Here is a 12,532-nt window from a genome sequence, read left to right as displayed (position 1 = left end):
ATGCTTGTAGGTGAAAACTCGCTGCCATATTAATGCCACTACTAGAAATAATTCAAGCTCCAGTTGTTGCTTTCCTTGCACGTGAACGCCGAAAGATGATCTTGTTCAGCTGAAATATCAAAGTGAAAAGTAAATTGAGGACCCTCGCATTCTCGGATCCCTGAACATTATTCATGTTCTCATTCGCTTCATCCTCACACCCTTGCATCCTTTCACGCCTTCCTCCTCGCAACCTCAACTCTTTTCTGGGATCCTTGGCGACTTCCTCCCTTGTATCCTAGTCCCCGAACGCCTTACATACTTGCAGTCTGATTTCTTGACATCTTTCCAAGCTGGAATGCATGAATCTTTACATACTTGCACTTTGCATCCTTACTTCTCATCTTACGAGGACCTCACAGCCATGCATCCTCAGCTCCTTTTTTTTTCCTCCCTTTCAGCCTCACCTCCTACCCCCCGACCTCCTCTCATCCTCACATTTTGGCATTCTCACCTTCTTCCATCCTCTCATCCTCACTTCTTGACTTCCTTTCATCCTTCTGTTCTCTCGCATCCTTTCATCCACACAACTTTGCATCTTCACTTCTTTCCATCCTTCCATTCTCATCTCCCTCACGTCCTCTCCTCCTTACATCTTGCGCCCTCGCCCCCTTGCAGCCTCTCATCCTCGCGTCTTGTTGCATCCTCGCCCCCTTATGTCTTTGCGTTCTTTCATTCTCTTTACATGCTGACATCTTTACCTCCCCTCCCCTCTCCCTCCTTCTCTCTCTCTCTCCCTCTCTCTGTCTCTCTCGGGGTTTAGAGCGGTAGTAACGTAAGCGGCAGTCATCTTTGATCATCAGCACTTGGCTCCCCGAGCGATCAATGGTCCACATCTCTCTCTCTCTCTCTCTCTCTCTCTCTCTCTCTCTCTGTTTGTGCTCTTCCTCGTCGCTCTCCCAGCAGTGCGCGAGTGTCTCTGTGTGGCTGTGGACACGGCGGCTGATCTCCTCCATGTCTGCGGTGATGTTTTGCGGTTTGCGGAGGGACGTCGGGGCCACCGCTGGAGGTGAGTGCGAGGACCAGTTGAGAGAGGAAAGAAGGAAGGAAGGAAGGGAGAAAGGAAGGAAGGATGGATGGAAGGGTGCAAGGAAGGAAGCGGGGTTTTTAATCATGGCGGCCAGCGTCCTGCAGGTGGCGCCTTGGAGCTGATGCTGATAGAATGCCAGCAAAGATGAGGACAGAGATGAGTAGTAAATTAATTTTTCAGTACTCCAGGCCTGTAGGGGTCAGTCTAGTTCAAATGTGGTAGTGCGTGGCCCAAACCGTTGAGAAGAGGAAGGGGGGGCAGAAGAGTCGAGAACACTTCCGAACATAACAGGATGTGGTGCCATTTGTTTTCAGTTTGGGTATTTCTGATTTTTGCTGGCAAATTTCTGATGTTTCGTAGCTAATTGGACATTTTTTGCCCTTTAAAGTCTTGTTGGCTTATTATTTGTATTTTGTTAATCCACATTTGTTGGTTAGTACCCAATAACTTTCCATCTAATTTCACGCTTGCTGGCGATATTCACATTTGCGGACTAATGACATATTTCTATTTTTACATTTCTGATGTTTGCTGGCTGATTTCTGATGATTATTGGCGAAGTTCTTATCTATTTCCACACTTTTTGGCTAGTTTGTTTTTTTTCTTTGGGGGGGGCTAATTTAACATTTGCATAACCGTAATTGGTAAATTTTTGGTCTAATTTGGTCAATGTTAATTGACTAATTCCACATGTGTGCTGCGCAAATCGTGTTTGGTGGCTAATTTCATGGGCTCTGTTTTGCTGGCTAATTTGTGATGTTTATCAGCTAATTCCACATATTTTTTTTTGTGGGGGTGGGGTGGAATTTGCTCATGTTTGCTGGCTAATTTCTGATGAGTCCAATTTAGATATCCCGGCTTACTGCACACAGTTGTCGGCTGATCTCACTTATTTGTTGGCTTTTTAAGATTTTTTTTTTGTGGTTTGTCTGAGTTCACAATTTTGCTGGCTAATTTCTCTCTCTCTCTTTTTTTTTAAATTATTTGTTCTTTTTGCCACATTTCACCATTCGCATTTGCTGGCTGATTTCTAATCTTTTTTTTGCTCACCTATTTTTCCCATGCGCCGGCTCACTTGTCACATTTGCGGCCTTATTGCACAATTGCTGTATTTTTTGAGGGTTCACTCCACGATTGCTGGAACTGCAGATTTTCTGACGACCACTGCATATTCGCTGTCTAATCTTTTTCTGGAGAACATCTCTTGCTCTCTGGCTAATCTTCCATTTCGTGTTTTAATTTCTATTCTCATCAACAGCAACAGCTTTGGAACTGATAAAATGCACCACATGCTTTTTTTTTTTTTTTTTTTTTGTGGAGCAACTGTTATTGAAGTTTGCAACCGGTGCGATATGTGGTGCAAAGATTGCGTTTATGCTTGTGCCAGTTGACCGTCTGCGCGATGCCTGCAGGTGCCGACGAGCAGATGTCGGCTGCTTCCGTTGTCTTCGATATGTCAAACGTCAGCGGCGAAACTGAAAGTCCTGATTTATTTTAGGTGTTTTTTTTTTTGGGGGGGGGGGGGTTGGTGCCATTGTGAACAATGTGAGCATGCCGATTTTAAACTGGTATGAATGAAGTGAGCATTGAACCAGAGTCAAACACACCCAGAACCTTGCGTCCGGTATCTGAAGCCGCTTTCGTGCGTCTGTGTCAAGCTTCCGTTACATTTGACCCGCGGAAACATTTTGTCGCCAATGGGCCACGAGCTAGAAAAAAAAGGAAAAAAAGAAAGATTTGTTTTGCGGTTATTCAAAACAAGTCGACGGACAATTACTGACAATTACTGAATTACTTCCTCAAAGCTCTAAGAGCCGTGAGTCAGGAAATAAATGAAATAAAGATTAAATAGATAGTCCAGTGGTTAGCACGTCGGCTTCACAGTGCAGAGTTACCGGGTTCGATTCCAGCGCCGGCCTCCCTGTGTGGAGTTTGCATGTTCTCCCCGGGCCTGCGTGGGTTTTCTCCGGGTGCTCCGGTTTCCTCCCACATTCCAAAAACATGCGTGGCAGGCTGATTGGACGCTCTAAATTGTCCCTAGGTGTGAATGTGGGCGTGGATGGTTGTTCGTCTCTGTGTGCCCTGCGATTGGCTGGCAACCGATTCAGGGTGTCCCCCGCCTTCTGCCCGAAGACGGCTGGGATAGGCTCCAGCACCCCCCGCGACCCTAGTGAGGATCAAGCGGCTCGGAAGATGAATGAATGAATCATTTGTAATAAATGTGTGATACTGTAAGCATGTTCTTGTCAACAAACCCCTCAGTTCAGGAACTTAAACAATCGGTGAATGAACCGTTATTCGTGACTTTTTTTATATGGTTTCAGTCACAACGGCCCTCCGAGGGAAACTGCAACTAAATTCTGGCCCGCGACAAAAAATGTGTTTGACCCACCTAATGCACCCAAATACCCACCTGACAATCTCCCCTACCTATCGAGCCACCTTCTTACCTACCAAGTCACGGAACTATCAAACCATTAACTCATTCAGTAGCAGCCAATTCTGGACCAAGTCTGAAAAGACGTTTAAAAACGTCTTTGGGAGTGAATGAGTTAAGCTACCCAATGAGCTATCTATCGACAACTTCCTAAACGATACCCAAGTCACTTCTCAACCCAACTTTGTCTCTGCACTGTTCACTAAGTACAAGATTTATTCTGTCGGCCTTATTTTTGTTTGTTAAGAAAAAAAAATCTAAACCACCGGGGCGGCAAAGGATAAACATGTTGAACAAACACATTTTCAATCAGAAATCACTCAAAATTAATCCACTAGTTGGTAGTTGGGAAGGTAGGCAGGTGGATAGTTTGGTTGGTTAGTGAATTGGGTAGACGGGTAGGTGAGTAACTGACTAGTTTGTTAGGTAGGCCTGTTTTTCAGAGAGTCGATTGGAAGGTAGCCCAGGTACTACGTAGGCAGGCTACATCGACTGTGTTCCGTTATTCGCCGATGGAGCGGCGCCAGCGACGCAAACCGCAAACTCGAGCGAGCGGGGTTATTAACCAAAACGAGCGTCATCCTATTTCGTGCACCAGCGGGCATAGCGGAAGCAAACGAGTCAACAGGGCTGATGGCTCCTTTCTGGCCTATTTTGGCAAATGCTCTCTCGCCCTCGGGGCGGAAGGGAGGGAGGGGGGGGGCGAATCCGTCCCGATCGATAGATGGCGAGCCGGCAACGGAGCGTAGCGGCTAATGTGCTAGTTTGACGACATGATGAGCGGAGTCGTTTCGCCTCAAAGTGAGCAGCAAAGTCTCGCTAATGCGACGCAGCGGGCTAAGGGGGGGGGGGAGGAAAGTGTCGCCGATCGCTCCCTTGTTTGCTGACTCGCTCCCATTTTTCTCCTCCTTCTTTTGTCCGCCCTCACCTCACGCCCTTCCTCGTGAGTTGTCCATTCAACTCAACTTGAAAGGCGATGGCCGCCGTTTCCTGTGCCGTGAAGTCCTTGAAGTGTTTTTCTCCCTCGAGACAAAGTCAAGAAAGCGACAACGCGGTCTTGTGTGTCTTTTTGGGGTTTTTTTTGTCTTTGCATGACGGCTGTGGAGCGACTCTTTGAAGCTTTTCTTCACATTTCACGCTTGCGTTCAAGCTTCCCCCCCTGATAAGCAGGGACTACCTTTGCTACCAAATCTGACACGCGCGCACACACAGCCGACATGTGGTCAGCTTTGACGACGCGGCCCCTTTACATCCAACACGGTCAACTCAAAGAGACCCCCCCCCCCGCGCGCCCCCCCCCCTCCGCCCACCTCCCTCCTCCACTGCTCCCAAACCGCCACCATTCTGACACATCAGGCTGCAATTAAGCACAACACAAAAGCCATTAAGCTTCTTAATTACTGCTTGTTCTTTCCATTGGCCTTCTTACGTGGGCGGCGCGTCGCACAGGCCTGCGCGCATGCCCGTGTGTGTGTGTGTGTGTGTGTGTGTCGGCACGAGTTAACCAATGGTGCTGCTTTGTGTGGACCCTGGCTAATTACATGTCACTTTCGTCACTTTCAGCATCATAGTGACTGCAATCATGCGCATTAGCATTCAGGTAGCGGTTGCGCACGCGTGTGTGTGTGTGTGTGTGAGAAGCTCTTGAAGTGTCTGAATACGAGACAAGTATGGCAAAAAAAAAAGTGCTTTTTCTTCAAGCTGTTATGTCATTTTCTTGCCGATAAGAATTCATTGCGGGCGGCCCAGTAGTCCAGTGGTTAGCACGTCGGCTTCACAGTGCAGAGGTACCGGGTTCGATTCCAGCTCCGGCCTCCCTGTGTGGAGTTTGCATGTTCTCCCCGGGCCTGCGTGGGTTTTCTCCGGGTGCTCCGGTTTCCTCCCACATTCCAAAAACATGCGTGGCAGGCTGATTGATCACTCTAAATTGTCCCTAGGTGTGAGTGTGAGTGCGGATGGTTGTTCGTCTCTGTGTGCCCTGCGATTGGCTGGCAACCGATTCAGGGTGTCCCCCGCCTACTGCCCGAAGACAGCTGGGATAGGCTCCAGCACCCCCCCCCGCGACCCTAGTGAGGATCGAGCGGCTCGGAAGATGATGAAAAAAGAATTCATTGCGAAGGACTTGAGCGTCAAAAGTCTTATTTGAAGTTGGGGGATGGGGAGGAGTCAAGGATTTGAAGATGTCAACTTACAAGGACGCGAGGAGGCGAGGGGGGGGGGCAAGGTTGCGAGAATGCATGGCCAGGGGGGGGGACGTAAGGTTACGCAAGTGATGCGAGGATTGTGAGGTGACGCCGAGGTGAAGGTTGCAAAGGAGGCGAAGATGTGAGGATGCGAGGAGGTTTGTGAGGAGGAAAGGTCGCAAGGGCGTGCGGAAGGAAGAACGTCATGAAGTGGTCAGTGATGGTCCTGATGACAATATGAGATAGCGCTCGTCATTTTTTTTTTTTTTTTTTGGAAGGGAAAATATCAAAAGACAATTTGGGAGATTTTGTGCTCTTGCTCACGTGATGACGGTAAGCTGCTTTGAAGGCTTCGGGTACTGAGAAGCGTTTGGGGAAAAAAGAAGAAAAAAAAAATAAAAAGTCCAAATCAACGGAGACATTTCAGCTTTTGGCCTTTGCGAGCAAACCGCAGCTCACGTGGCCATGTAGCGAGTTAATAAGATGCGGAACGTCTTGGGCATGACAGCGTTATCTTTGCGGTCATCATAGCTTATGGCGGCGTGTCCGTTCGTGCGTGCCTTTCAAATTATGTCGGTGATAACGCGCGGATGTTTTGTGTGCATTTGAGTATGTGCGCTCGCTAAAAAAAAACAAAACAAAAAAACAGATCTTAGCATTTTTGGCCTTTGCGAGCAGCCCGTCACTGCCTGGAACCAGAGCTCATGCGACAGTGTGGCGAGTAAAACCGGGACGCGTCACGTCATCAGCATGCCGTCACACCGTGGCGTCGTATGTAAAAGTAAGCCGCTTGTTGTTGTTGTTGTCGTGTGCAGATGACGGACCGTATGGAAAGACCAAGGACGTCTCCGGACCGGAACACACCACCGCCTCGCGGAGACTCAGCATACCAGGCATGTCGCACCACGAAACCATCATGAATAAACCTTTTGGACACGCTATATAAAACGCACACGTCACGTTCATACTGTAACATGTTGTCACCGGACAATTCGTTCTCGACAAGTGCACTCCACTTTTATGCAAATATGACATCCGGTGTGATTCATTAATGAGCATACACTCTGCGGTGCGTGTGTGTGTGTGTGTGTGTGTGTGTGTTTTGGGATGTGAAGCGCCTGGTTGATTCTGACTGAGTCGGTGATTCAGCTAATCTTGCTAATCTATCACAGCACCGCTCCATCTCACCTGTTGTTTCTGTGTGTGCGTGTGTGTGTGTGTGTGTGTGTGTGCGCGTGTGTGTGCGCATGTGCGTTTTGCTTAGAAGCACTGCGGGGGGTGACGATGGTGGAGCTGGTGAAAAAAGAAGGCAGCACGCTGGGCCTGACCATCTCTGGAGGAACGGACAAGGACGGCAAGCCGCGGGTCTCCAACCTGCGGCCCGGGGGGCTGGCCGCTCGGTACGTCATATGCATGCCGCCGGAAGGGGGGGGCGGGGGGGCGGGCGAGCGACGGCGCCGACGTGACGACTTGTGGCGGCTATGCAGGAGCGACCAGCTGAACGTGGGCGACTACATCAAGTCGGTCAACGGCATCAACTTGACCAAACTGCGGCACGAGGAGATCATCAGCCTCCTGAAGAACGTCGGCGAGCGAGTTCTGCTCGAGGTGGAGTACGAGCTGCCGCCCACAGGTGCTGCTCGCCGCACAAATCCCAGACTAAAACTAATGCAAACTTCGAAATGAACCATAAGGTTTTATCAATCAAGTCATCAATCGGTGAGCTTTAATTCAGGAGCAGCCAATTCTGGACCAAGTCTGAAAAGACGGTTAAAAACGTCTTTGGGAGTGAAGGAGTTAAGCATTAGAAAACACAAGTTGGTTTTTGGGTTTTTTTCTCATGTATTTGATGGCTACGCACATCATGCTTTTCATCTGACATTTGTGTGTCTATTTCATGTTTGTCTGTCCCACATGTGCATCTTTTGTGTCCACTTTATGTATTTTTTTAATTTAATATTTACATTTGTATTTTTTTTTGTTATTTTGACTTCAAAATGGTGCCGCGAGAGTGGCTGCCTTTCCAGCAGCTCCTATATTTTGTCGTTCTACTTCTTCCTTTCATAACTTTGCTGCTGTGAATCGGGAATTTCTCCATTGCGAGACTAATAAAGCGTATCTTATCTTATCTTATCTTTCATTCATCTTCCGAGCCGCTTGATCCTCACTAGGGTCGCGGGGGGGTGCTGGAGCCTATCCCAACTGTCTTCGGGCAGTAGGCGGGGGACACCCTGAATCGGTTGCCAGCCAATCGCAGGGCACACAGAAACGAACAACCATCCGCGCTCACACTCACAGAAAAAAAATTTGAGTGTTCTATCAGCCTGCCATGCATATTTTTGGAATGTGGGAGGAAACCGGAGCACCCGCAGAAAACCCACGCAGGCCCGGGGAGAACATGCAAACTCCACACAGGGAGGCCGGAGCTGGAATCGAACCCGGTATCTCAGCACTGTGAAGCCGACGTGCTAACCACTTGGCTACCGGGCCGCCTCTTATCTTATCTTATCTTATCTTATCTTATCTTATCTTCCGAGCCGCTTGATCCTCACTAGGGTCGCGGGGGGGGTGCTGGAGCCTATCCCAGCCGTCTCCGGGCAGTAGGCGGGGGACACCCTGAATCGGTTGCCAGCCAATCGCAGGGCACACAGAAACGAACAACCATTCGCACTCACACTCACACCTAGGGACAATTTAGAGCGTCCAATTAGCCTGCCACGCATGTTTTTGGAATGTGGGAGGAAACCGGAGCACCCGGAGAAAACCCACGCAGGCCCGGGGGAGAACATGCAAACTCCACACAGGGAGGCCGGAGCTGGAATCGAACCCGGTACCTCAGCACTGTGAAGCCGACGTGCTAACCACTGGACTACCGGGCCGCCCCTTATCTTATCTTATCTTATCTTATCTTATCTTATGCGTGGATGCGTTTGATGTATTTTCTTGTATATTTCCTTTTTCCATGTGTCATGTCTGTTTCTGTCTTTTGTGTTTGTCTTTTTAAAACGTTTTTGAAACGGACATTTTTTCCCTCCCCCTTCCATTTTTTACCAAAACCGGTTTTGACCTCAGTCATTTTATTTTATCTTCCTAGCGCCAGACAGCACGTCGGGTGTGATCTCCAAGACAATCGACATCGGCTTGCACAAAGAAGGGAGCAGCTTCGGCTTTGTGGTGAGAGGTAAACAATCGACAGCGCAAGATTCAAAAGTTCACCAGGCAAACGGCGCGCCGGCGCCCGTCACCGTAATCGTCGTCGGAAATCGCGAGCCGTCTTTTCAATTTTGCTCCGTGACACGTGCGCCGCGTTAGCTTCGGTGAGTTTCTTCGGGACCGAAGCAACCTTCTGTCTTCCCAGGCGGCATCCACGAGGACTGGCACAAGTCGCGCCCCCTGGTGGTCACGTACGTGCGGCCCGGAGGCCCCGCTGACAGGTAGCGAGCGACTGGACGCATGGGTGAATGTGATGTCCTTCGTTAAGAAGAATCAAAACACATCTTTGCGCGCCTGTTCCTGCCTGGCTTCCAACGGGATGACACTGCGAGCTATTTATACTCTGTCGTGGATCTTTGAAAGGAAAGCGAAAGTGGGACAGCGCCAATGGAAAAAATATGAAAATAGGAGTCTTTAAAAAGTGAATCTCACACACACACACACGCACACACACACACACACACACACACACACACACACTTTGTCTTTATTTTCATACCCGCGCTGGCAACTTTCTTTGTGTCCGACTGTCTGTCTTTCTGTCTTTGATATCCGACGTCTTCGAGGTCCCCGTTTTAGGCTTGTCTTTGATGTCCGCTTTTTCCTGCCTTTCTTTCTTCTTCACATCTCTCGACATCCATTTTTCGTCGATGTTCATTGTTCACCGATGTGCTCGTCTTGGATGCCCGCTTTTATTTGCGCCACTGAGGTCACTTTTGTTCCACGTGTGCGTGCCGTCTGTCCGTCATGTCAACAAAGTGCCTTTCCCCACGTGCGTGTTTTGAGTTTTTTTATTTTTCTTCTTGCTTTTTGACATCTGCCTTCGATGCATTTGTGTGTGATTGTCGTTTTTTTCACGAGTCTCCTTTCCCATATGTGTTTGATGTATTCATTCATTCATTCATCTTCCTAACCGCTTGATCCTCACTAGGGTCGCGGGGGTTGCTGGAGCCTATCCCAGCTGTCTCCGGGCAGTAGGCGGGGCACACCCTGAATCGGTTGCCAGCCAATCGCAGGGCACACAGAGACGAACAACCATTCGCACTCACACTCACACCTAGGGACAATTTAGAGTGTTCAATCAGCCTGCCATGCATGTTTTTGGAATGTGGGAGGAAACCGGAGGAAACCGGAGCACCCGGAGAAAACCCACGCAGGCCCGGGGAGAACATGCAAACTCCACACAGGGAGGCCGGAGCTGGAATCGAACCCGGTACCTCTGCACTGTGAAGCCGACGTGCTAACCACTGGCCTACCGGGCCGCCCTGTTTGATGTATTATTTTTTTTTTTGGATAAAAAAATTTTTTAATCACATTTTTATCGTTTGTATATATATCATGCTTGTCTTATGTATCTTATGTATTTCTTCCACCGTGCATCTGCCACCTGTTTTGGGTGCATTTAGTGGTTCATTACTGCGTGTCTTTGTTGTCTTCGGCAAAGCTAATGTGCGCATTTTTTCAACACCTCAAAGACTAACACTGGCTGTTTTTTTTTTAACATCAAAAACTCTATAGTCGGGCGGCCCGGTAGTCCAGTGGTTAGCACGTCGGCTTCACAGTGCAGAGGTTCCGGGTTCGATTCCAGCTCCGGCCTCCCTGTGTGGAGTTTGCGTGTTCTCCCCGGGCCTGCGTGGGTTTTCTCCGGGTGCTCCGGTTTCCTCCCACATTCCAAAAATATGCATGGCAGGCTGATTGAACACTCTAAATGGTCCCTAGGCGTGAGTGTGAGCGTGGATGGTTGTTCGTCTCTGTGTGCCCTGTGATTGGCTGGCAACCAATTCAGGGTGTCCCCCGCCTGCTGCCCGAGGCCGGCTGGGATAGGCTCCAGCACCCCCCGCGACCCTAGTGAGGATCAAGCGGCTCGGAAGATGAATGAATGAATGAACTCTATAGTCCCCAACAAAGCTAACACATCTTTTTCGGAACATGAAAGACAGTGTAGTCCTTTACAAATGCAACCATCCCCAACGGAGCATTTTCCACCTGGCAGACGTTCCTCAAGAGTGACCCGAGCATCAAAAAAGGCGGCTTTTGCTACGGCCCCCCCTATCTCCTCCTCAGAGTCCGCGCAGCCCCCCCCCCCCCCCCCCCCGGGCTCAGTTAAGCAAGGAAAATTGCCTCCAAAAAATGTGGGTCAGCCTGGAAGAAATGAGGCGTTCACGCTGCATTTATGTGCCAGTCGGAGGCAAGTTTAATCCTCACTTTCACACAGTGCAGCTCTTAAGAGTTTCTTCCGGCGTTGATGAGAAAAAGGCTTAAAAAAAAATATGGAGCGAGAGAGAACATTTTCAAATATTTCGACAACAACTGAGGATGGCAATTGTGGAAAAACATCTCCACTTGTCAAGATTTCATTTTACACCGGCCCTCGAGGCTGCTTGGACTCGCAACATTTATTTGCCGTGTTGATCTTGAATCGACCCACCAAAAAGTCTCAAGAAGCCGTGGCTGAAAAGACGCAGGAAGTTCTGGAGCAGCCAAATTTCGGATCCACTGAGCCTTTTTTTTCTTGGTATCTTCTGGATTTTCAAATTTAGCTCCTGAAGACAGTTTGACTTTGCAACATGTGTCATGATAACACCCGGCCCACCCCCCAAATACCCTAAAAGTCAAGCTCTAAGAGATATGTGAAGACCACCATTTTGGTTTGGAGCGGCCATTCGAGGGTCATAAGGTCAGCCGTTTCCATCCGGGTGTTTTCCCGAATGGCTCTTTGAAAGTTCAGCCCCAGAAGCCACTTTGACTTAGCAACCTGAAATTTGATAGACGTGTTTATCATGAGGGGACCCACAAAAAAACAAAACAAAAAAAGCCTCTGGGCGGCCCGGTAGTCGAGTGGTTAGCACGTCGGCTTCACAGTGCAGAGTTACCAGGTTCGATTCCAGCTCCGGCCTCCCTGTGTGGAGTTTGCATGTTCTCCCCAGGCCTGCGTGGGTTTTCTCCGGGTGCTCCGGTTTCCTCCCACATTCCAAAAATATGCATGGCAGGCTGATTGAACACTCTAAATTGTCCCTAGGTGTGAGTGTGAGTGTGAATGGTTGTTCGTTTCTGTGTGCCCTGCGATTGGCTGGCAACCGATTCAGGGTGTCCCCCGCCTACTGACAGCTGGGATAGGCTCCAGCACCCCCCGCGACCCTAGTGAGGATAAAGCGGTTAGGAAGATGAATGAATGAATGAAAAAGCCTCTGGACGCCATGCCTGAAAAGCTACACGGAAGTTTTAGAAGAGATCATGTTCGTGCAATGTTGACCATTTCCGAGATATTTTGTCCGCTCGCTAGCGAATTTGAAATGTGTGTGGGCGTGTGTTTGTGTGTGTGTGTGTGTTTCAGGGAAGGCACGCTGCGTCCGGGCGATCGCCTCCTGACGGTGGACGGCGTGCCGCTGCACAACGCCAGCCACGGCGACGCCCTGAGCGTTTTGGCTCAGTGCGGACAGGAAGCTCTGCTCCACATCGAGTACGATGTCACTATCATGGGTGCGCGCGCACAACCAACACAAATTGAACACATCAAAGCCAATTTTCGGCATTCTTCCACTAAAGTCGGACGAACAATTCACACACACACACACACACACAACACATGCCAGCCACTCTGTGAATTGACACTCAATGTGATTTTTATGG

The 12,532-nt window shown here is 49.3% G+C and overlaps 1 protein-coding gene across 10 annotated transcripts in view; it reads left to right on the top strand.

The window, feature by feature from the left end:
• grip2b (glutamate receptor interacting protein 2b) overlaps positions 1-12,532 on the top strand; it is a 57,490-nt gene that overhangs the window by 30,717 nt on the left and 14,241 nt on the right. For 4 of the 10 annotated variants that reach the window (XM_052076553.1, XM_052076550.1, XM_052076552.1 and 1 more), the window contains exons 2-7: positions 6,505-6,582; positions 6,954-7,089; positions 7,177-7,322; positions 8,784-8,870; positions 9,048-9,123; positions 12,237-12,382. In XM_052076553.1, coding sequence (XP_051932513.1) covers positions 6,505-6,582; positions 6,954-7,089; positions 7,177-7,322; positions 8,784-8,870; positions 9,048-9,123; positions 12,237-12,382 — 669 coding nt within the window. Of the gene's footprint in view, positions 1-765; positions 1,049-6,504; positions 6,583-6,953; positions 7,090-7,176; positions 7,323-8,783; positions 8,871-9,047; positions 9,124-12,236; positions 12,383-12,532 lie in introns of those variants that run through there. The other 6 variants (XM_052076555.1, XM_052076551.1, XM_052076554.1 and 3 more) reach the window with 3 other exon arrangements.

The sequence above is a fragment of the Hippocampus zosterae genome, chromosome 9 (assembly GCF_025434085.1).
Source record: "Hippocampus zosterae strain Florida chromosome 9, ASM2543408v3, whole genome shotgun sequence".
NCBI lineage: Eukaryota > Metazoa > Chordata > Actinopteri > Syngnathiformes > Syngnathidae > Hippocampus > Hippocampus zosterae.
Note: the sequence above shows the minus strand (reverse complement) of the source record. Positions and strands in the feature narration are given on the sequence as shown.